Here is a 23,091-nt window from a genome sequence, read left to right as displayed (position 1 = left end):
TTTGTTTTCTTGCTTTGGGATAGGAATGGTATTAAAGCATGGAGCCCAATGATCTGAAGCTTCGACCCTGTGTGTTGAAGTTGCCTTTACAGTCACTTTAAAAAAAGCAAAATAAGGACTTTTTGCTTTTGGTAAAATGTGGGAATTACCTGTTTCGGTTTATTATGCTTTACTGGTGCATTTCCAAAACACATTTGTAATTTTCTTTAATGACCATAAAGTAGTTGCCATGCAGACAAATGTGGGCCAAGAAAAAGCCTGGCTTGTCAAAAGAAAATGCATTCTGTGGGTAAAACTGGTAAACTCAGGCAGTGGTTCCTTACCAGGGTAAGCAGGCTGAATAGGTGTTGGATGTGAGATGATTACCAACATAGGAAAACAGAAAGCCAAAACCAAAGCCATAAAATGACATTCATCTAAGCTCATTTAAGATGTTTTTATTCTTGTGAATTACTGGATGATTTTACCGCCTTTGATTTCTAAAATAATGTCATGGACTTACAGCCAAAACGGAAGAAGTATATTGTATTAATAGCTGTCTCATTTCCATCCCCTTCATTGACAGCGTCAGAGCCAAGTTTGGGAAAGTGCACAGCTGACTCACTTCTGAAGAAAAAGATTGGGGGATTGTGCTCAGAGACAAGTCTGTGTTACGCTTAGACAGGATTACCTGGAGCATCGTATGACCACCAAACTCAATAAATGATGAATGTCATGGCAAGTATCCTGATTGACATTTTGTTATGGAATAACAATAGTAGTCTCAGTCACTTTGGATCATTTTCAGTGGAAAACCCTTGCACCTTGAGGAAGGCGAAGATAGTGTGTATGAGATAGAAATGACTTGTGTAGGTGTTATATTATACTTTTTGGGGGATATTCTGATGCAGTTTGCACCAAAGCATTGACTCTTCCAGCAGCTACAGTATTTTCCCACCAAGGTAAGACTCTCACCTAACCGGTTCACTGCTGGAGATGAGGCATTCACAACATATGTTGCATTACTTTGGGTGTGAAAAACAAAAAGGTTGCTCAAACACCCCAGAGCCAAACTGGAGGACATGCTATTCAGTAAGGACGGTGAAAAGGAATGACAAAGCTTGGCATGTGCCACACCTTAAAACATGACATACCAAGAGGGAACTGAAGCTGTCGAACACACAGAATGGATTTTTAAATTACATTGTTAATTCGCCACATTAGCCTCAACCTTCTTCTAATATTCATGAGCATGTAGGCCAGCCAGTGCTTGCTCAGCAAATAAAGCCTCAAGAAGGCAAATGGCCTGGATAGTTCAGTTACCATTCTGAAGCAGCCATTTTCAGAGGGTCCCTCATGGACTCGCACTTAGTTCAGGGTGCCAAGCACAGAAACAGAAAATATATATATTTTCCTACACATTTAAGATAAATTAGGATTAATTTAAGGTATCACAAGTAAAAAAAAAAAAGGTTGAGAAAGAGAACTACATATTTACTGTGAGCCAGCATATGTCCACCATACATGTGGCAAAATATTTACAAAATAAATAATTGACTCACATATTGCATGTTAATTTCATTTTGAAATATTGATGAACTTCTTCATTTATAAACGGGTTACAAAATAGGACACTGATCTTCCAAAACATTAACTAATGAATCCGAAAAGTTCTGTGGTGTACAGAGTTGTTCACCCATCGACTCTGAGCCTTAGGACGGTAAATTCTGTACAGAAGACATTCAAACACACAATTATCTTTAAGTGGGTGGCCATGTAAGTTGACATTTATGACTCAAGCGTGTTTACATTCAACAGGACCTATAATTACTCTCTGGTACTTTTGCTGTGCCTTCTTTTGATGATCAAGGGATAACTTTTTAATTTCTTGAATAGAAATCGGAAAATTATAAAGTTATTATGCAACCATCAGGTTTCCTGTGTATCATCAGTTCATGTGGATACATGCAGAGGCGTCAGACAGCGTCAGATCTGAGCAGTACATGTAAACTGGTGGAAACAAAATGACTAAGTGATTTTCACACGTGCACGAAAAGCTGTGTGTTTTTTGAAGTCATTATAAATATGCACATTCACAGGTTACTTAAATAAATGCATCATCAGTTTAATTGAACAAACAGGCTGCAATAGCCACAGGAAGATGGTTCTACACTTAATCTCAATGCAAACAGCCAACTTTAAATGCATATAATCAAGACACCGCCATTTATACAATACATTCAAGATCACATTATGTTACACGGTTTTCTTCATCAAGTTCATGCACATTAACCGAATAACTGGTAATGCTGACACAGAATTGGCTGGTAGTGTTCAGTGAGGGGTGCTGCTAAAGTATTTCCCTGGTTTAATGCAGAGTCAAATAGGTCTTAAGCTTTATTGTGGTTCCCCTTGGTGTCATTCAATCTAGGAACCATTAAAGGTGAATTATATCTACAGAGTGAACATTCACAGTTCATTCTTTCTCTGACCCCTCTCCAGTGGTGAACTAAGATCCTGGGCTTCAAAGTAAACCTCTCTGAGAGATCCAGTATTACTGAGTGTTCAGTCATTCAGTCTCTACATTTCCGCCTCAAATGCTCCATTCACTCTTTCCAAGCCTCTCTTATGAGAGAACCTTTAGCCATACAGTCTCTGTGTAACCACCTCTCTGTACATGATGGAGATGTACACAAAGAGAAGCAGGATCACAAAGAAATCATCCATGAATCCCAGCAGACCGAAAAGCGCCTCAGGGATGATGTCGAGTGGCGAGGCCAGGTAGGTGATCGCTCCCACTAGGCAGAGAAGAATTCGAACCCTGAACATCAAGAAGAGGCCACCCACAGAGAACATCTCCCGAAAGGCATGACGAAGCAGGGTGGGCACGTCTCGCAGCCTGTCCATAAACTACGAAGACAGAGGAGATTAAATATATTATGAGAGGTTCTTAATATATTCCCCTGATTATAATGCACGGCACAAGTTGTTATCTCATATGCATACTTGTTTCTTATACAAGCAGAGCAACAGATTATATAGTCTGGAGGAAAATTCATAGGAACAATATTGTTATGTTTTTATAACACTCAAAAGCATAGTAACCGATACTGCTTTAACGTACTTTATTAACTATTGTAACAGGGCGACATAAATGTTACATGTAGCATCTTTAACCCGTTTGTATTTCAGGAATTGTTGTTAATGACATATATACAAGTCATTTAAATATCAATATTGTATTGTATTGTCGATGGGGTATACTCACAGATCTTGGCTGGCCTGAGAACCTGCGGTTGTAATCGTTAATGTCTGTTAGTATCAGCTGAGGCTCTGCCTCCCCTTCCTGGTCCCTTTGAGGAGTGGTGTGCTCATGAAACAGTGGGAACAGCAACGTTACCTGGGAAACGGAGGGAAAGACTTGGCAATACTGATGCAGAAAACTAATTGTGTGCTGTATTTCTACATGAATAGAAATATTTGAATGAGGAGAGAGTAACACTGTGACCCTATGATTTTGACAATAACTAACAAAAAGCAATTAGATTGAAAAGTCAAGGTATTTCAACCTAGAGACAAACATGAGTACAGGTCTAAATAGATGAGAATTTAGCATTTATCTCTATGGGTAAATTTGGAAGCAAGCAATGTTAAAAGCTACCTGTAAGACTGGTATTCAAAATTGTAATATGAAAATTCAGGTTAATCATTCTACATCCAACATTTATTACAAGTCTCACCATTTGTCTGCAGATGGGGCAGTGAATAGCACCCAGCCATGTGCCATACCTCCAGTAGGCTACAATACAGGATCCTATGCAAAAAACAACGTCAAATTACAACATGAACACAGCAGTACAAATTGAATAACTAAGATAAAATAAAAAATATTGCAACTGGATTCTACAGTCATTCCAACTTCTGCATTTTATCTAAAGCTATGTCAGCATGTGCTAACAGAATACAGCTAAGTAAACATACTCAAGTAGTACCAATTACCGATTTGTAGTTTTTTTTCTCCCTAATATAACAGTTTGGGTTTTGCTCAGTGTACGTTACTAGAAACTGTACCACTCTTACCACAGAAAAGGTGTCCACAATTGGTTTCCACAGGCAGAACGGCCTGCTGTAGACACACAGGACAAGACATGTCTGTGTAATACTGCTGCCTGGCCTCCGCCTGAGGATTTTCATCCTGACACAAAGAAATCAAATGCATAAAAATCACACACACATGTAACAGTTTTTAAGGCGAGTCATCATGGAGTACACAATTTTTTATATGAATCTCCTGATTGAAAATTTAACATTGTACAAATGTATGTAAAATAAAAATCATCAATCCTACAAAACAAAACATGGTATGACCTTATTTCTTACCTGCAAAATTGAGTAAAAATGTCATTGAAAATTGTAAACTTGTTCATGGTTGTATAAGAAATGTATCTCATGTATTTGTTAACCATATATGGGCGGGGTGGAAAGAGTCTCGTTTGCCCGCGTACCTGCTCGGTTTGGAGTTGTTGTCTGACGGCTCGAACGTGCTCCTGATTCTCAGGATGAATGTTCTGCTGCTCTTGTCTGCAAGAAGGTGATAAGGCGGACATTTGACAGCTGAAGCAAATGAGTGGAACCGCACATAAAGCTAACCAAACTGACGGGTCAATTTTTATTGAACAAATTATTTGGAAAGCTTATGGAACAGGCCAGGCAAAGCAATGCAAAACGAAGCTCGGCGTACAGGCCACATTCATTTGAATTATAAAAAGGTTCATAATAGAGTAGTTAAATAAATAATAGTGCCAAGGAGCTAGCTGTGGAGAGAAGTTCTCCTTTGTGCGACTGAGCTAGCAGTAAAGCTTCTGTGTTTGGTTCAATATATTTACTGGCCACATTAGATTAAGTCACCAGAAATATCATAATCACCTTTTACTGAAAAAAAAGAGAATTTAGATTTTAATTTACCTGCAGAGCAAAGTGAGGAGTCCTGCAAGGAAGGTGATACTGAGCACCACAACAAATAAGACCTGGTTGCTGACACCTTCAATGAGGGTGTCCTCATCTTGGATCAGGTAGTCCAAGTCCCCACATTGATTGTCCTCCATCACCCACACTCATAGCCTACACCACTAGAAAAGCAAAGAGGCAAAACAAAAAGAGGTTAGCATTTCTCTGGATAAGATAAGAGAAGAGATAAGATAAGATAAATTAAGATAATCCTTTATTAGTCCCGCAGCGGGGAAATTTACAGGATTACAGCAGCATAAGTTATAGTGCAAACAAGAGACACAAGATAAAAGAAAATAGAAAACAAGTATTATAAATAAGCAATAAAAACAGTAAAGAATCCACAATAACTGAAACATTATATGTACATGTATAATTGTTCTGTTTCTGATCCTAACCTATCTAAGAGTAAAAGAAAACATTGTGCATTAGTAATATAACGTGACTGAATTATTAAGATGTTTAATACTGTAAGCAGTAGTTCTATAACATTGGTTATTATATGGATATCCCATCATGCACCTGCTTAGGAAGCCGTTGTTGTTTACTTTCCTGCCATTATCAGCTAGCACTGTCTGCCTTAGGCTTACAATTAAGTCCTCACACTGCTGGCTGCACGTAGCCCTGACTCGCTCATAAGACCTTGTAATTCATTTCTAAACTCTCCCAACGATGAGAGCCAACGTTGTGTCGTTGTGAAAGCACATCCAGCGCTGGATAGTAGCGTTAGCTGGTTGTTTTTATTACGCAACAAATAAAAGACAAATATCTGGTCTTCTGAATCCAAACTCAACCTGGCCATTATCTCTCGTAGTTGAATCATAATCGTAGCTGACGTTACACGATGCATGGTTTTGACCTACCAATGAGTCTTGTTATGGCTCGACTTGCCAACTCCATTCACTCTGTTGAGCCTCGTATCGTGCAGCTACCGGACCGAGAAGTGCGTTGTTTTGCGGCTGTGCATAAGAAGAAGGTCCGCTAACGAGTTTGGTTTTTTCAGCGGTTTTGGTTGGTATGTAAGTAACAGGTTTGCAGCAGTCCTGCATGCTGGTGTTGTGACAGTTTGTTACTTCCTCCTCCTCTTCGCCCTTTTCTTCTTCTTCTTCTTCTTCTTCTTCTTCTTCTGCTCTTATCAACTCCTCTATACGTACTGTCTATCTGTCAGGTGTAGTGCACACACTGGCCACTAGGGGGCAGTGGTGGGTCTTACAACGGGTGTGAATGTCCCTGAAACAAGAAGAAGAAGAAGAAGAAGGAGCAGAAGAAGAAGAAGAAGCAGTGAGGCATCAGAAACATAACATAGTTAGCTACACACGGCGAATAAAGATATTTGACTGACCACAACACCTCCTCATTGAGGCAGGATGCCTCGTTATGCGCAGCTTGTGATGGGCCCGGCGGGGAGCGGGAAGGTAAGTGATTGGTCATTTATTCACACGTGTTGAAATGCCTTGTTATGCTATGCGGCTAAGGCGATGTGCTAAGGCATGAGGTTGTCTTATCATCACATCCACATATATGAAGTTAAAGTTGTATCTTTTTTTTTTTTTTATTGTTTCAGAGTACCTACTGCTCCACCATGGTCCAGCATTTAGGGTCCCTAAACCGCTCAGCTCATGTGGTGAATCTGGACCCAGCAGCTGAGCACTTTGACTACCCTGTCATGGCAGGTGAATACAGCATGTTTTTAGTTTATACAATGATTATATTACAAAGACATCTTAGCCCAAAATGTATTCAACATAGGTATTCAAGAGAACTACAGTCACAACTGAAGTCATAAGTGCATCTCCTTTCTTAAACAAGCATTAATGCATAAATTACAGCACATTACAGTAAAGGATTGATTATTACAAAACAATAATTGCAACAGACTAATCCGAATATAGTAAGTGCTACAAACTTACGAATAGGATAAGTCAGTAAACAAATACAAATCAATTCACGAACCATTCAAATACAGTAAGTGCAACAACTAATACCATGCAAATAAGTGCCACGAGGAAGGCTCAGGGTAGTACATTCTTGCAACAGTTTTCAGTCCACTAAAGATGGGCAAGCGAATACAGCATGTTTTTAGTTTATACAATGATTATATTACAAAGACATCTTAGCCCAAAATAACCCAGAACAAAAGGGGTTACACCATACAGACACAACTGTAAGTTGTGAAGTTCTGTTAAGTTATTACATGCATATATTGGCTTTCCATAGTGTTTCAGGATCAAGCTTTACAGTGGAAACATTGAGATGTAGTTTGCTAATTAAGGATGGATGGGTGGGTAGGACACAGTTTACCATGACCACACACACAAGACAAAAACAGTACAAAACAGTACACCATACCTGGGCAGTGTGCTTATTTACATGTGGTGGTAGTAAAGAGAAAGTGATTCTGTCTGCCCTGTACAGCACAATGTTATGACATATTTGTTCAGAATCACATGCTAATATGTGTTACTTGCTGTTCCATTAAGTATACTTACAGTAAGTGATATTTCGTTCGACACAACAATCTCACTGTTTCTGTGTCCGCAGATATCCGTGAGCTCATCCAGGTGGATGATGTAATGGAGGACCCTTCTCTCAGATTTGGCCCCAACGGAGGACTGGTCTTCTGCATGGAGTACTTCGCCAACAACTTTGACTGGCTAGATGAAAGCCTGGGTCATGTAGAGGATGACTACATACTGTTCGACTGCCCAGGTAAACATCTTGGCAGACGCATGCTGAAGCCAGTGCAAGGTGGATTTACCCACTTTGTTTGTGATGGCCCAGTATGTTAAGAGTTGAAAGTAAATGGTTTAATGGGTGATGAGATGGGATGACATGTGCTTTGTTAACACACATTGTAATTACTATAGTAACAATAAAAATAAAGTGTTAGAAGAGCATGAATTCGTTTAAAAAGAAAACAAGGGAATGGGATATTCTAAAATTAAATTTGTCATGGTTCTCTTTACAGCATGCGAGTATGAATTACTGTGTCAGTTGTATTTATATCAGCACTGTATAGATACAGCATTGTCCCAGTTTTGGAGCTATGTTTTTTTACAGCTCTAGCACAGTTTTGACATCTGGCTTCTTTTGCAGGTCAGATTGAACTTTATACACACCTCCCTGTAATGAAGCAGCTGGTGGAGCAGCTCCAGCAGCGGGAGTTTCGGGTGTGTGGGGTCTTTCTGGTAGACTCCCAGTTCATGGTGGAGTCTTTTAAGGTAACAGACAATCTCTTGAGTGGCTTCATCTGTTTATTTGGTTCCTGTTTGTGCCTGAAAACACCTTATTTCTGCACTGGGGTGCAGTGCACTTAATGCAGTAATGAAAGCAAACATGGAGTCTCACATCTTCCCTTCTCTCCACATACAGTTCATCTCAGGAGTCATGGCTGCCCTGAGTGCCATGGTGTTATTAGAGATCCCTCAAATTAACATCATGACAAAAATGGACCTGCTTAGTCCCAAAGCCAAGAAGGAGATTGAGAAGTAAGTGCTATAGCAGTACATAACATATCTGTCTTCAGTTCACATGAAACTTCACTAATGATTTCCCTTAATGTTGGTACTAAGACACAAATATAGGATGGGTTATAGTGACTTAAATGTTACTTTTACTGGATTTTCTGAACCTAATTTTTCAAAACCTAAAGCTAATAAAGAATAAAAGTCAGCCTTTTTTTTCTTAATTCTTAAAAAGCTTATCATTTAATCAAGTTGTTCATGTGGAAGCAGCATTCAATTGTGTTTTGCTTTGTTTTTCAATAGATACCTGGACCCAGACATGTACGCAATGATGGAAGATAACTCGGATAACATCACAAGCACAAAGTTCAAGAATCTGACTAAAGCCATCTGTGGTCTGGTAAGGGAAGGCTTTCATTTGATACTTCATTTAATTTTGGATCAGAATCTAATTTTTTTTTCTTTATGTCTGTGTTTACAGATTGAAGACTACAGTATGGTAAGATTCATGCCTTTTGACCGCAGCGATGAGGAAGGTGTTAACATAGTACTGCAAAATATCGACTTCGCTATACAGTATGGAGAGGACCTGGAATTTAAGGAGCCAAAGGTGAATAAATGAACAAAAACAAAACGCATATAATTTAGCAATGTGGTATAAAGTAATTACAATGCATTTCGCCATTATTGTAATATTTATTTATTATTCCTTTGTTGTCATTCCCATTCTTTTCAACAGGAGGCCGATGAAGACCCTGATGACCTAAATTATGATGAGGCTTTTCAAGACAAAGTGGACAGCTGAGGATTAAAGTGACTCCAGGAATTCTGCAAAAAACAGACTACAGTTGAACAATAAATCATTTGCGGCTCCTGCAGAACCAGAATAGCATGTGACTGCAAGGACAACAACAAAAGACTGACAGAAGATCATGAACACCTTGTATCGTTTATGTGTATACGTTTTTGTTCCTGTCCCTTTTTTTTTTTGAAGATATTTGAGATTTTAACCCATTCATGTTTCATTATTTTCGGGTCATGTTTAATTTTAAAGAGTTGTTAATAAATACATTTATTAATGCTATATTTTTTAAATAAAACATAACACAAAATATACAGATTGACTTCCTAATTTGAAAAAAAGTAATAACTGGTGTTCTAGCGCCCCCATGTGGACGGCACGCTGCATGACATGTGACCACTTCCTGTAAAGCTGAAGGGTGGGAAGGCGGAAGCTGGGTCCTACCGTGCTAGTACTTACCTCTCGCTGAGCAGTGGGACTGATATTTATCACTCAACATGCCGGTGAGTAAATCCTACACGATTATTGACAATTAACAGCGTCTGCTGTGTGGTTTCGAGCAAAAAGGGAGTGCATATAAACATGGACGGCACAAGGGCCTCCGAGTTAACGTGAGCTGTGATGACGGGTCTCGTTGGCTAACTAGCTATGTTAGCATTTACTCGCGATGTTTTACACGAATTCAGAGTTGCACGTTTTCTGCAAAACCTTTTTTTGTTGTTTAGTATCTATACAATGCATTGGTATCGTGAAAGCAATGGTCGTGGGAGAGGAGGGAGCTGTTGCAGAAATGTCACTCATGCAATCTGCCAGAAATGTAAGGCTACCTGGTAAATATAGACGTGAAAGCAACTTTTTCCCCTCTTTCTTTTCTTTTTAAAGGCGTATCACTCCGCCCTGATGGTCCCCGACACCAGGATGGTGGGGAACATGGCTTTGCTTCCTCTTAAAACCCAGTTCAAGGGACCCGCCAGAGGAGACGGTAAGGTCGTGTCAATCAGCACAAACTGGAGCCATTCCTCCTTGATTACAGACAGTTTTTTGGTTTTTTTTTGCCTTGTTATGACCTGTTTCCTGATACAGGGATTAGCTTCACCTCCTTATATGGCCTGAAGAGTGCTCCCTCAAATGCAACTTCTTCATTCATGTCTTCTGACGCTCCGTTTTTTTTTTTTTTTCTCAGCTTGTCAATTCCTGTAAAGCTTGGAAGTCGGTGTCTCTCTCAGATTTTGTAGAAATGTTGCAGTACTGTGAAGATATCTTAAAGATGCAATATCTCATAGAAGATTTGATTTATCAACGCAGCAAAAATAATGAGTGCCAAAAACTGGAGATTATAAGTGTGTTGTTTGGTCTCTTAAAATGGTTTCCCAGCAGCCTTTATATGACAAAATCGAGACCTAAATAAGGCTTGACCACATATCAAAAAAAGGATATGTGCTACCTGAAACAGGAAATGACTCTGCATTGATAACGCGGAACACTTGTTTTAATGTGAATTCTTGACTTGGGAGCCTTTTATCCACTGATTTCTCTTTCTCCATTTCAGGAATAGAGTCAGACATCATTGATGAGGCTATCTACTACTTCAAGGCCAATGTTTTCTTTAAGAACTATGAGATCAAGGTAAGTTATGGACTGTCACTTGTAATGGCAGCATACTTTTATCCCTCATTTAAGGCAACGTAAGATTTTAGACATTAACATTTGTGTACATAAAACTACAGAATTTTTTTTATTGCTTGTAGATATTTGACCGAGCTAAATCTAACAAAATAGGAAACGCTGTCACATTTTGACGTACCTCCCTAGTATGCTTGTTACTGTGTAACTATCTTCCCCTCTCTCTCTCTCTCTCCGTCTTGAAGCAGCTGTGCATTTGAATTCTTCCACATGCCCCAACTCGCTACTTCCCGGTCCCCTTGGCCATGCATATTTTCTTTGGGTTTAAACTGTTACCTTTTACTCTCCAGACCTGGCTGGAACTGTACTAAATTTAATAACATTCTTGCTTCAGAAAATCTAATTATTTTGTTTGTCTGCTGTTGTTTTCAGAATGAGGCGGACAGGACGCTGATCTATGTCACACTGTACATTTCCGAATGCCTGAAGAGGCTACAGAAGGTAAATTGCATATTTGTTAATGTACAGAATTTATAGTGATGAAAATCTACACTTTACACTGACTTTTTAATATAAGCAGCAACAATTTAAAGGCTTTTGTTACACAGGGTTGTCAACTAAAGGCTAAACAACCTACTATTGGGATTTTAAAGAGTCAATAAACAAGTAGAATATGAATTGTTTTCCTCATACACAGGTAGCGAATAGTGCTTGCCTATTGAATTGGGTGTTACTTCTGATCTAGCTAACCCTTTGTGTTTGGTTGCCGTTTACAGTGCAGCTCCAGGAGCCAGGGAGAGAAGGAGATGTACACGCTGGGCATCACAAACTTCCCCATTCCTGGAGAACCTGGCTTCCCTCTCAATGCTATGTATGTTAAACCTGCAAACAAGCAAGAGGACGGTAAGAACCAGCACCATCAACTCGGTCTCATGTTGTTTAACTTCCCTGTTCTCCCGTATAGACAGTATCCTTGTACCCTTCTCATATTTCATTTAATACCCAGCCTGAAGTCATATCAATCCAAAAATAGCAATGCTGACCAGAGCCCCATCCGCTTTAGAGAGCTGTGGTTGAAGTGCTGTTTCATGCTTATGTTGTGTCGCTCAACCATATTAATATTTATAAATCCCTAGAGTTAAGTAGTTGCTGAGATTTGACATTTTTTTCAGAATCAACAAAATATACATGCTTGCTTTGCATTTGGCATCGTCACAACTGTGTTACTCTCTACTCCTAAATATTAGCTCTGGCTTGTTTTACTGTAACGATAAGAAAGCATTAAAAGGTGGGAGGTAAACAATTAGATCCTACGGTCATCTTTCCCAGTTTTGATGTAGAAGTAACAAATCGCATATGGTATTGTGTGACATTTCTCCATAGTAACTGTCTAAAACGGTAGTTAGGGTATGTGATGATAACACATGCTCCGCAACCTTTTCCAGAGACAATGAGAGCGTACCTCCAGCAGATCCGCCAGGAGACCGGCTTGAGGCTATGTGATCGCGTGTTTGATCCCCAGACAGACAAACCCAGCAAGGTGAGTCCAATATTACACGAGAGCTTCATATGCACATTGTTATATGAAGGGGCAATATTGAAACGCTTTAGTTGTTCCTTAAGGGTCAACAGAAGCCCATGGGTACATCCAGATTAGGTTGATGGAGCATTATAAAAGCACATCAACTCTTATCAATATAATGTGTATCAACATATTGAGTACAGGATCTATGTTGGAGTTCTAAAGTTATTTCAGCGTTAAAACAATCTGTAGCCTGTTTGTTTTGTGACTAATGGATTTCTTAGAAATCTTGCCCCAGGTACTTTGAGTGCAGAAGCTTCAGACACTTTCCTAGACATAACTTTTTCTTTCTGTTTTTTTTTTTCCAGTGGTGGGTGTGCTTTGTCAAAAGGCAGTTCATGAACAAAAGTCTGTCAGCTCCTGGACAGTGAATGACTCAGGACTCTGTTTCAATTCCACACATGGAAGATGGGTGCATTTTTCTTTTGGACGGGGGTTGGGGGGGGTCTGCTTCTGTGTTGCTAAAATGATTTTATAATCTTTGAATTTAAGGACATGTCTTCACTTGTTTGGATGTTGACCAAATTGAGCTGGTGCTTAATTCAATAAAGCAGTCATGGAGATTGGAAAATGATGTACTGCGTTTTGTTCTTATTGCACCTCACATTTAAAACGATGCCCATATTTTGTGAGTCATGATTTAATAGTAGCTCTGAATGAAGTCAAGTTAATTCTAAAAATAAAGACAGATTTGACTGAGACAAAGTTGTACAGTTGAGAGGTAAAAATATTTCACTCACTCACATGTCCACAATAAGGTTTATTACTATTTTTTCACAATGTAAAGTTCATTGAGTGGGTGTCATTATTCAAATGATGCCCATACTAAGCACATAAATTGCAGTTATTACTGTTTAGCTCTATTAAGTCACTTGATCAGCAGATCATTTTGTTGGTGGTATAGGCCTATACTGCAGTCGACTTATTTACTTGAAATTGGAAAAAAGGTGTTACTGATAACATTAAAGTGGCTACATTCTGTTCAAGTACCTCTGTAAAAAAAGGAAAGTACAGTGAGGTGAACCAGGACCCTGAAACTGGAGCAGCTTAATGGAAATTAAGCCACTATTAATTTTACTATATACACCTGTGCATCTTCTGTGACATGTGACTTTAAAAAGGCCTGTTTCAAGTGCTACTGTACAATATCAACATACCGCCTCTCCCATAGGCAAGGTGAATGCATTTTCTCTGTACACATGCAGTGTTTAAAAGCATATGGACAGTTTATCAAAGCAAGGTCAAACTGTTTATATTTACATGAGTACAAAATGTAGCCCGTTTGTTAAAATATATATATTTATTGGTGTATTCTCTTTGGTTTGTCCACAAGTTGTTTTTTTCTGGATTCTAAACCGGCCTTCAGATGCAGTCCTTATTGAAGATACATTTATTTAGCTGGCAGTCAAAGTTAAGGCAGCGCTGGGTGATACGTTTGCCCATCAGGGAGAGAAGGACCACTTTCTCTGCAGAACACTTAGGGTGTGCAGTGAAATGAGGTGTGTGAGTGTGACTACAAATACTGCAAAAAAAATAAAAATATTTGATTAAAATAGCTGTGGACTGGATGGCTCAGTGTGGCAGGTTGAAAAAAAAAAAAAAGAAAACTCCATAACAGATGCTATGCATCTCAAATCAGCCTCACTCTAAATAAATAGGTCAATATAAATGTAAACTAAATAACAAAAGGGGATTGCTCCTAAAATCTGACCAGTATGTACATTGGGATGTATCGTGAATGCATGACCAGAAAGTGTCTGGTGCAATTGATGGCGGAAAAATTTAACTTTTGGCAGCGTGAATGCCTCTGCCATTCAACATGATTCATAAATTTCAACCCTCAAACTGCAAGACACAAATTAGTGGTGAAATATGGGTTTTTAAACATTTCCTGCAAGCCTTTTTTTCTTGTCTGGGTGACTAGTTGATGGCCCCATGGTCATCTAGCCGACTTAAGTGTAACCAGTCTTCAAATCCCCTGTGCAGTTCCAATCTGAAACAAAATGAACATCTAGGTTTGGTCATCATTGTCGGTTAATGTTGTGTAAACATACGGCACTATGCTTAAATGGTTTCACAAGGAAGGACATCACCTAGATGAGCAGCAGCAGTAACCTAACTGTGTGCGATCACACTATGATGAATCCTGACAGGTGGTGGTACTTACTGTGTTGATGGCTGGAGTAATCCTTAGTCATAAGCCATCTCTTGACTCCTCCGCACACAGCGTGCCACCTTTTTCTTAAAAACTCCTTTAGGATCCTCCCGCCACTCTTTCTGCAGGATAGAACACAAACTATCAACAATCATCTTAATGCGACCATTACTTCCCCTTGTCCTTTCTTTCTACCTACTGCTTCACCACACATTTTGCACAAAAAAGGTCCCAACACAGATGAACATACAATTTTTACTTCTTTTCAAACTTGAGTTTGATCTGTTGCCGTTTTCTGTCTAAAAGGCAGCTCCTCTGAATAAAGGGTTAATGCCTTTTAACCCCAACAAAGACTAAAATTGTCCTTTACAGACTGTTCGACTAAAGCCTCGAAAGTACCGTAAGCATCACTGAAAAAACATCGGCAATCTGACCCTAGCTTGAGAGTGTTCTTAGAGACAGTGGGCACTTACAGCTGCGTCTACGTTGGCAGGAGAGTCTCCATTGGGGTCTGCCAACATGGAGATAACACTGATCATGATGGTCTCAACTGTGTGGATTGGCAGCCAGCGCTCCTCAGGCTTCTCATATCCATACTTGTCCTCCCCGGGTTCATGCAGGATGGAGATGCAGACATCTCCATTTTTTGCCACTGGTAGAAAAACAGGAATACACAGAGATTACTGACACGTAGTGTTGAGCGATAATACAATTGATATTCTTTCAATGGAGTCATATCGGGATCAAATCAATGCATGAGATAACGTGATAAACAATTCTGTCATCTAAATTGATGATAAGAAGCAAATTTTTCAGGAAGCCTGAATTGATCAGAATTCTGCTCATGGGAATACCCCAGTGTAGTTAAATAAAACTATTATCTTAATCTGTTTACTCTGTTTTTGTGTGTGTGTATGTAAACTAAGTCAGTGAATAGAAGTAAATATATTATCACATTATATATTATAATATCATCTTTTTCTTTTTAATTTCACCTGTAAGTGTTATGCTGACTTTGCACTAAAGTTCTAAATTAAATTTGAAAATAAAAATAACTTTTCATTTGTCGAGTATTTAAATCACACAGGACTATAAAAAATAGGCTTTACCATGTGGGTATTTCACATTGACCTATTCAATTTCCAGTAATCTGATATATTGTGACATATATTGTTATTGAGAAATGAAAGGACAGGATTGTAGATGTTGGCCATATTGCATAACCTTCCTGACACATTTGTACTAAAGCAGAATATCAGGTGCAATACTGCAGCTGTGCACTCGGCAAAAGCCTAATACATGTAATTGTGAGGCCAGTTAGAGTAAGATACTCTTGTCATGGCATCTTTACCATAGAACTGTAGCTGCAAACTAATATACTCACAGCAACCAGTGGCCTCTGTTTAAATATTAATATACCTATAGAGAAAATGGAGTCCATTCCCCTGGAATCAGGCAATAAATGTTTTCACATATACTAAATAACAGAATCCAATTTTATACATTTTCAAATAATGTTTACTTTTTTGCAATGGAATATATAGGTCTCGGCTATGGATTGATTGTTATCGCTATATTTCCATAGACTACACTAATATTTGTTTTCACACCAGCTGCAGACCAAAATGATTCATTCAAATACTTTCTTTGATACGGATTAATTACAGATACAGTAGCCTGGTAAATCCCCTAAATTCCCACCATTTGGATGCCAGATTTCCGTGACGAACTTCAACTTTGGAGGCCTCAAAGGATAGTCACGGGGGAAAGTTAAGGTGGCTTTGAAGAAACCTCCTTCACTGCAAAAGACAAAGAGGACAGTTGTTATTGTATGCAATAGAGATTATGAGTGAAAGTACGTCTAGCTACTGGTAAATGATTTATCTCACAACAATGTGTCTTGGGGTCCAATGACAACCACTTCCCACTGATAGATGTCATCATCATCTACCAGACCGGCAGAAAAGCCTTCCACTGGGTTCTTGTTGAGCTCTGAAATACAAGTTTCAATTAGTCTTATGTACTGTTATCATAAACAGCTTGGATTTTGGGTTTTTTTTGGTCACACAAAGCACAGCAACATGAATAGCAAATAGATCACATTTAGCTGATACACTTACTAATGTATTGACATTACCATGAATGTAAAGTAGCCCTAATGTCAGCTGATGAAAAGCCACCTAGTCAGCAGTTCTTAGCTGGTAGCTGAATACCCAGTATTGGCCTGTGTGTGGTGATTTTGAAATCCCTTTCTGTGGTTATTGAGCAACAACTAGCCTTAGTCACATATCCTCTATAACAGCTGTCTGCTACGCTTTATGTAACGCCGCATGTGCATTTCTACGGTGTTGTCACTAGCTGTATCCGTACATAAGAGTTAGCTAATCAAATGAAACGTCGTAGTAGCAACGTCCAGTAGCAACAGTTAGCGAACTTACCTGCTAATTGTTTACGTAGCAACAACGAGGACCGTTCCGTCATTTTATCGCTATAACGTTGTATTTCCCGACTCCGTTACTTGTGTTACTTAACGCCAACTAACTGTCAAACTGTCAAGACTGTTAAATTTAACATTGGGCAGAGAATTGGAGCTAACACCGTCCACGTTTTTTCGTCTGCCTCTGTGGTCGAGACCAATAAATAACATGAGTCAAAAACGGAAAAAAAAAAAAATGGTGAGATATGGTGGTGAGGTAATTTTTCCCTCAGTGTAACCTGTCAGGCAGGCTTTTCTTCGGTCCCCTATGAGCTTCTACAATTAATCCCAATTTAATGTCACACTAAGGTCCATGGTTGATATACACGGTAGTTGAATTTGGGAAAACTGTTGGAATTGTTTTCTCACACAGCTTAAAATGTGCGGCCTGTCAGGTAAATTCCAGGGCTAAGTGCCACCCAGTGGTACATGTTCTTCTTCGTGTTGCTTCGCAGCAGGCAATACCGCCATTGGTACATTACTGCCACCAACCGTTTGTAATTAATACTGCAGCTCGAGGTACCTGTGTAGAAGATACAGCCCCAAGGGGCCAAAAGTGAAAACTACACTGAAATAATCCAGTTTTTCCCAGCCTTACTTATATTCCTGGCATTGTGAAGAAGACTTTAACAGCATTTGGATCATTATGTTGGGAAATTAACCTTACAGAAAATGTTGATTTATACAGTAAACTGAATAAATCAAATGAATGCAAATCCTTGTTGCTTGACCAAAGTTCATCCCCTAGCAGTGCTGTCAGTGCATCTGCTGAAGAAAATACCTGTAATGATGTTACTTGTCTTACTCCAGTGAAAACTGGCAACCTCTCTGGCAGCAGCCTTTCCTATATAACCATTTGTACTAGAATTCCAACTGTGAAAATCTGCAGGTGCGATTCTCCCTTCTCATTGAGGCTTTTTGAACCTCAACTTCAAACTTTGGCTTTCCACAATCTTCCTTTCTTATCTTCCCCAGTACTTATAGACCTTTTTCAGGATTTGATAACAGCCATGTTCTAAGGCCTGCCGGCTTTCTGTGTGCCTTTTCTTCTTCACCTCACTCAACTCCAGCACACCCACTGCCTCACAGGCCATGCTCACAGTGCTGCCCTTTTCTTCTTTACTTTGGTTTATCTGGTTGAACCTCAGGCTAATGTTGTACATCTTCACTCTTCACACCTGTTCTCGTATACCTCAATAGTATTTAAAATATGTAACATCGGGCTTATGGTCTTCGTGAATAGCAAAGAAGTCACATATTGGTGTTTTATACGCTCATATCTGTCTTCTGTTATAGTGTGTACAGTCTCCTGCATGTTTCAACACATACTGGTAGAGAAATTAAACCACATATAATCTTTTTGAACCAACCTGGCTTGTAATCATTCAATACCCTCTTCATGATGTTAAACATAACAGTTGCCAGCTCATGTGACATACTTTCCTGGTTTTAAAATGGAAAAAGTATTGACATTGAACACTACATCATCCAGTCTCTCAAACATCCCATTGTTATGGTCATTTTTATTTAAATGATGAAGCTTCATATTGACCCATGCTGTTTGTAAAAATAGTTTAGAAGATTTATCTATAGTCTTCAGACCACTGATCTTAACCTCTTACCGTTATTTATTCTACTGGATATTTTCTCGGAGCTCTCTGGACTGTATTCATTTCACCATCTACATTATCATAAGTTAACTTCCTCCATAACACGGTGCAACAAAACTGTAAAAAAAAAAATCTGTTTATACTCAGAAATGGCAATACCTCTTTGAATTTATTGCCTATTAGCAGCAATATATTCAACATACCCAACATATATGGCATGTCTTGAACTCATTTGTACTCTGACTAACATTGTCATGTGTGTCTTCTTATGTTCCCTAAACAAAGCCCTCTGTATTTCTTTCATATATATTTGTGCAACTCCTCTCCTACATCTCTGACTCCTCCAGGTACTTTGTGGTTGCCTCAACCAGCACTCCAGTCACCTCAGGTCTTTTACTGGCTGACGTTGTTTTTTGCCCACAGGCACTCATGATAAATGTAGAGAAAAGACAGTTTTCTAATCAAATATGTATCAGGGGGGTTTCTACTTGGGTTTGCTCTTGAGGCTGGTATTTCCATGCACACCTACAGATCCTGCTGTCACCCTATGTTTTTCAAAAAGGTTTTTTGCATATGATCCTTGCCACATCGCCCCCATCATCTTGCATCCCTGCAGACTACGGAATCTGTCAACATTTGAAAGAGGACAAAGGTAGGTGTATAAATTATTCTATTTGGTAAATATGAGGCATACACAGAAGTTGACACTTGTTGGCTTGGAATATTCTCATAATTGTTTGGGTCTGTTTGCACCTATCTTTAAAATGTCAACAGAACTAAAGCTCTTACAATTTTTCAGATGGTGGCAATAAGCAAAATGCTTATGAAAACACATTAAAAACACACATTTATCTTTGACAAAAAAGCGATTAAGATAGTGAGGGAAGGGGAGGTTGTCATGAGCTTTGGGTAGTAACCGAAAGAAAGAGATTGCAGATACAAGCAGCTGAAATGAGTTTCTTCAGTAGGGTGGTTGGCCTCACCTTTGGAAATAGGGTTAGGAGCTCAGACATCCAGAGGAAATTGAGGTGGTTTGGGCATCGGGCAGTTCTGGTCCCCTTCGTTTTGGAGGTTTTCCAGGCACGTCCAACTAGTAGGAGACCCTTGGGTAGACCCAAAACATGCTGGAAACGATCGTGTATCTCATCTGGCTTGGAATCGCCTCTGGATCCACCAGGAGGAGCTGGAAAACGTTGCTGAGGAGAGGAACACCTTGTCTACCGTACGACCCAACCCTGGAGAAGCAGAAGAAAGTTGATGGATGGATGGAACTTTGAGTGCTAACAATACCACTTGCATAAGCCGGAAAAACTCTACTTACTATATTCTCATATGTATAATGCAACGATGCTATCAAATGCTGTGTAAATCATGAAGCAGTGATATAGCACATTGATGTTAAAAAAGCTGCATGCATTTGCCTCTGTGTGCACAGACGCACTGAAACCAGAGAAGTAAAAGATACAGTGCCCTGGCCCCTGGCTAATAGTAGGTAATTTGTTCCATTGATTAGAGCTGTCTCATTGCCGTTCTGAGGTCGAAACCACATTGGAGTATGCAATTGATACTCTTTAAAATGAGAAAGGGAAAGAGTTGCTGCCCTGCAACTCTTTCCTTGAGAATAAACTATGAAATGGAAGGTTATACCCCTTTAAAAGTGGCTTGAAAAGTGCACACTAACCGGTGATTGAATTGCACCTTTAGAAGCCATAAACCTGGAAATCAGATATATAATCATCGTATTTTCTCTCAAATGTCATTAAGGTCTGATGAGAAAAAAGATGTGGTGGGAGATTTTGACTTGGTTCCGAGAAGTTAAACAAATTATTTATGTTTGTTTCAGCCTGGTTGAAGATAGATCTTGTCAGAACTAGGGTCATTCATTACTGGCTTAAAAACACAACATTTTGGTCAGGCATGTGTAACATTGCTTGGGGATTGGATTTATCACACAGACCATTTAATGTTGTTATGATCCCAGACCTGTACTATCTGAATGTATTATTTTCACCTATAGTCCAAACATAAGAGTTTGTCTGATGCACATGGAGAGCTCTCTGAACTCAGCGAGTAATGCTGTAATGTTGCAAGGAATTTGCCTTGGGCACTGCTGTATATAAAATATAGTCCAGGTGGACCAATGTTTGCTGACTCAAGCGCTACTTAACGTGAAGAAATGTTCAAAGCTTAACTAGATTATCAAGGTTGTGCACAAACTATGGTCTCACCTCTGCATTTGACTGTGTGCTGGTTTTTTGTTTTTTTTGTTTGTGTGAAATTAATTAAAAAATCCTGTTCACATGCAACAGATGGCTTGTTTCTCTAGGTTTGTTCAAGCCTACATTGATCAAAAGAGGTTTGTTTGGAAAATGTTCTGCCCGTATTAGCTGAAAATGTCACTGTAGTCATTTACACATACTCGTTTATACTTGACTTACAAGCTCTCTCATATTGTTTATTTGATGTCTGATACTATAATGTTTGATGATTTATATTAGCGGATATGTGCTACTAGTCATGAAACTGCAAAATCGAAAGGTGGTAGAAAGTTATCGTCATGGTGCTAAAGAAATTAGCAGAAAGGTTGTTACTATTGAGCTGAGAGCTATAGTGGGATTACTGGCTCTCTTGGGACTGTGATAGTTGTAAAAAGGCCCACAATAATTTGCAGCCTGGTTTTTTTTCCCCAATCCAATGGGGTTTTGAACTTTGTGCACCTTATTATTTAGGAAACCAAGTGAAGTAATTAATAGATTAAAACCTCAGAGGCGCAGAGATTGTACACTCATCTCCATCAGTTTGTTTGTTTTCAATCCGTGACACACATTTTGTCAGAACTATGGCCATGAATTCTGCTGAGCGCATTTGAGTAGCAGCAGGAGGAAAGCTATTGATTTTAGTGACACTTTGACCTTTCCTCTAGCAGTGTTTGTTAAGTACATCCACAAGTGCTGCAGTTTCTTTGCTCAGGAGTCCCAATTAACGGCTTGACCGTTTCTGGCCAGCCAATAAGAACAACATTAAAGTATGTTTCAGTAGACACCAATAGAGCTACATTTCTAGAAGAAGGTGATCAATGTAGACTAATTACTTTACCATTATTCATGAAATTTAGTTTAATTTATCAGAATTAATTAAACCAATGGCCTCTGTTTCGATCGCAAATGTTTGAATTTGAACTTTAAATACTTTAATATATTGATTTTTTAAGTAGTGAGGTTATGAAACACATTTTCACGTGGAATTTAATGATTTCAACGCTCCATGGGTTGCATTAGACAATTTGAATTAAACTTCTGTTCACCCCTTGCTCTTGTTTTCTTTGCTGAGGACCCGAAGAACTCACTTCTTGTATGTAACACATTGCATCACTACGGGGCATACAGAAAGGATGTATACTGTAGAAGTGTTTGAATGTTTCAGCACCACGGAGAGAGACCTAGAGGGAGATTGCAGCTTTGACTTAACTACCTCCTCTTTCACTTTTGTTGACATAATCTACAATCAATACAGTAGCCTAATGAATTTTCATTATTTTGCTTGATAACTGACAGCGGACAGGCAATTTTACATCAATCCAAGTAAAAGTATTATCGTGTAATCTTTAGAAAAACTAGTGAACATGATATTGCCAAAAAGTGTTATTAATAGCATAGTATTACCGGACAATTTGAGGTTTCATTCCCAAGAGGTCCACACAAGACCTTCTTTACCATAAGACTGATTATAATATAATCTCAATATAGACTTTATCACAGCTACAAATATAGTCGCCATTAATCAAGCTGAGCTACTTTGTACCGGCTCAAGTAAAAACCATCATCTTCATGAAATATTAATAAAACACATGTCTCCAACAACAGCAAATTGGCTCATTTGCTGTTTTTTGTTTCTAAAGTGGTTTATTTAAGGAACTTCATTTCCTTTCTATGGGAAATAAGACGTACTGTAAATGTCAAATTCATCATTGGATTCATTATAGGTGATTGCATGTAGCCTCACCACTCAACTGACATTAAAGAAATTAAATATGTCTGGAAATAGGCAACAGTCATGTTTTTTATAATCATATTTGTAGTATCTGTAGTGGTGAATATAAATAATACTTAAAGAACTGCAGAACTACAGAATGAGGAGTGTAGCATATGCACTGTAGGTAGACGTCACCTTTCAATAGATGGCAGTGTGACCCACATTTGAAATAGAAGGCTTCACATATGGACAAGTTTAAGATTATATCCTGCAACTTTGGTGTTGTTTGACAGTTTACCTATTTATCTATTTTTTTCTATCTGGAAAAGGTTGCTGAGTGTGCAATTTTCTCTACAATCTTGCAAGACAAACACACCAGAGAGCAGCAGGGATTCGTGTAAAGTAAATGTGTGAGATAAGA

The 23,091-nt window shown here is 38.9% G+C and overlaps 4 protein-coding genes across 4 annotated transcripts; 2 read left to right on the top strand and 2 right to left on the bottom strand.

The window, feature by feature from the left end:
- Positions 1-1,796: 1,796 nt before the first annotated feature.
- On the bottom strand, positions 1,797-6,096 carry rnf170 (ring finger protein 170). The gene is made up of 7 exons (XM_054612783.1): positions 5,850-6,096; positions 4,945-5,108; positions 4,485-4,560; positions 4,060-4,174; positions 3,720-3,793; positions 3,248-3,379; positions 1,797-2,889 (listed from the first exon to the last, which is right to left on the bottom strand). The coding sequence occupies exons 2-7, from the start codon at positions 5,082-5,084 to the stop codon at positions 2,620-2,622; spliced, it is 807 nt and encodes a 268-aa protein (XP_054468758.1). The 5' UTR covers positions 5,085-5,108; positions 5,850-6,096; the 3' UTR covers positions 1,797-2,619.
- A 136-nt stretch (positions 6,097-6,232) lies between these two features.
- On the top strand, positions 6,233-9,522 carry gpn3 (GPN-loop GTPase 3). Its single transcript, XM_054612782.1, has 8 exons — positions 6,233-6,401; positions 6,551-6,659; positions 7,528-7,695; positions 8,083-8,207; positions 8,359-8,474; positions 8,754-8,850; positions 8,932-9,060; positions 9,190-9,522. The coding sequence occupies exons 1-8, from the start codon at positions 6,354-6,356 to the stop codon at positions 9,253-9,255; spliced, it is 858 nt and encodes a 285-aa protein (XP_054468757.1). The 5' UTR covers positions 6,233-6,353; the 3' UTR covers positions 9,256-9,522.
- A 122-nt stretch (positions 9,523-9,644) lies between these two features.
- Positions 9,645-13,028, top strand: arpc3 (actin related protein 2/3 complex, subunit 3). The gene is made up of 7 exons (XM_054612785.1): positions 9,645-9,755; positions 10,135-10,234; positions 10,802-10,878; positions 11,308-11,376; positions 11,652-11,778; positions 12,321-12,415; positions 12,766-13,028. Exons 1-7 carry the CDS (start codon positions 9,750-9,752, stop codon positions 12,826-12,828), a joined length of 537 nt encoding a protein of 178 aa, XP_054468760.1. The 5' UTR covers positions 9,645-9,749; the 3' UTR covers positions 12,829-13,028.
- A 129-nt stretch (positions 13,029-13,157) lies between these two features.
- LOC129102572 (ubiquitin-conjugating enzyme E2 G1-like) lies at positions 13,158-17,263 on the bottom strand. Its single transcript, XM_054612786.1, has 6 exons — positions 17,051-17,263; positions 16,502-16,604; positions 16,314-16,411; positions 15,086-15,264; positions 14,625-14,734; positions 13,158-14,450 (listed from the first exon to the last, which is right to left on the bottom strand). Exons 1-5 carry the CDS (start codon positions 17,091-17,093, stop codon positions 14,648-14,650), a joined length of 510 nt encoding a protein of 169 aa, XP_054468761.1. The 5' UTR covers positions 17,094-17,263; the 3' UTR covers positions 13,158-14,450; positions 14,625-14,647.
- Between the last annotated feature and the right edge of the window lie 5,828 nt (positions 17,264-23,091).

This window comes from Anoplopoma fimbria, chromosome 14 (assembly GCF_027596085.1).
Source record: "Anoplopoma fimbria isolate UVic2021 breed Golden Eagle Sablefish chromosome 14, Afim_UVic_2022, whole genome shotgun sequence".
Taxonomy (NCBI): Eukaryota; Metazoa; Chordata; class Actinopteri; order Perciformes; family Anoplopomatidae; genus Anoplopoma; species Anoplopoma fimbria.
The sequence above is the reverse complement of the archived record's forward strand: the minus strand, read 5'-3'. Positions and strand labels throughout refer to the sequence as shown.